The sequence below is a fragment of the Eimeria mitis genome, genomic scaffold, assembly GCF_000499745.2.
Source record: "Eimeria mitis Houghton genomic scaffold, Emh_scaff2351, whole genome shotgun sequence".
Classification (NCBI taxonomy): Eukaryota; Apicomplexa; class Conoidasida; order Eucoccidiorida; family Eimeriidae; genus Eimeria; species Eimeria mitis.
Window position 1 is genome coordinate 3,307 of NW_013570687.1, and position 1,132 is coordinate 4,438.

Below are 1,132 nucleotides of genomic sequence, written 5' to 3' on the forward strand. Positions count from 1 at the left end.
GAGAGTCGTAAGGGGGCCCCCCGTATGGTCCTGACCCAAAGAGACGGCCCCTAGCTGCTGCCGCGTGCCCCCACCAGGTGCGCCTGCTGCTGGTTCTTGAGCAGCAGCAGCAGCAGCAGCAGAAGCAGCAGCAGGAACAGTGCAGCTGAATTCCCCCAGTGCTGCTTCCAGCTGCTGCTGCTGCTGCTCGAGGAGCTGCTGCGTCGCTTCGAGTCGGTGCAGCAGCTGCTGCACGTTGTTGGGGTCCTCAGCATTTGTTTTGTCGCCAGTACCCTTGTTTTTCTCTGCTGCTGCATCGGGGGGCCCCCCGTTCGGGGGGCCCCCCGCATGCGCCGGGGCCCCCTCATCCTCTACGTGCTGCAGCAGGGTCCTCATGGTGTCCTGGCAGAGCCGCGAGAGCCGCAGCTCGGGCTGTGTAGAGCACCAAATGCTGTTCAAGTCGATGCCTTCTGTTTCCCCTGAAAGCATCTGCTGCTGCTGCTGCTGCTGCTGCTGCTGCTGCTGCTGCTGCCGTTGCTGTTGCTGCAGGCATGCGAGGGGCCTGACGGCGTCCGCGGGGGCCCCGTCCGTTGCTCCGAGGGGCCCCCCGGGCCCCCAAGACGCAGAAGGGGGCCCCCTGAAGGACGCTGCAGCACTGGAGGGGGCCCCCAAGAGTGCATGCGGGGGGGCCCCCATCTTCGGACCGTTGGGGCCCCCCGCCCCGATAGCATCGAGGAGCAGCTGCGAGCGCCGCTGCGCCGACAGCAGCAAGTCAACAGCAACCTGCAGCACAATCATTACTGCTGAGCGTACCCGCCGCTGCTTACTGAACAGCGGGGGGGGCCCCTCCTTACCCTGGGGGCCCCCCTGGGGGCCCCCCTGGGGGCCCCCCTGCGGGTCCCCCTGGGACCCGTTCCCCTCTCCGCCGCCGCCGCTGCGGCTGCTGCTGTCTACCCACAAACCCAAACCCCCTGAGGGGGCCCACAGGGGCCCCCATAGACCCTCTCCCCCCCCGCTCGTCCAGGAGAAGTAAGAGCTTGAGGTACCTCTGCTGCTGAAGCTCAGAGGGGGGCCATCGCAAGGTGCAGCAGCAGAATCATTACAAGGCGCAACAGCTGCGCCCACGAAAGAGGGGTCCTGCTGCTGCTGGTTA

At 67.0% G+C, this 1,132-nt stretch overlaps 1 protein-coding gene across 1 annotated transcript in view; it reads right to left on the minus strand.

The window, feature by feature from the left end:
- The window catches only part of EMH_0052430 (uncharacterized protein), a gene marked incomplete at both ends in the record, with an annotated part of 4,129 nt that overhangs the window by 1,963 nt on the left and 1,034 nt on the right, over positions 1–1,132 (minus strand). The window contains one exon of the mRNA XM_013496876.1: positions 75–1,130. Within this exon, the coding sequence (XP_013352330.1) occupies positions 75–1,130 (1,056 nt within the window). The remainder of the gene's footprint in view (positions 1–74; positions 1,131–1,132) is intronic.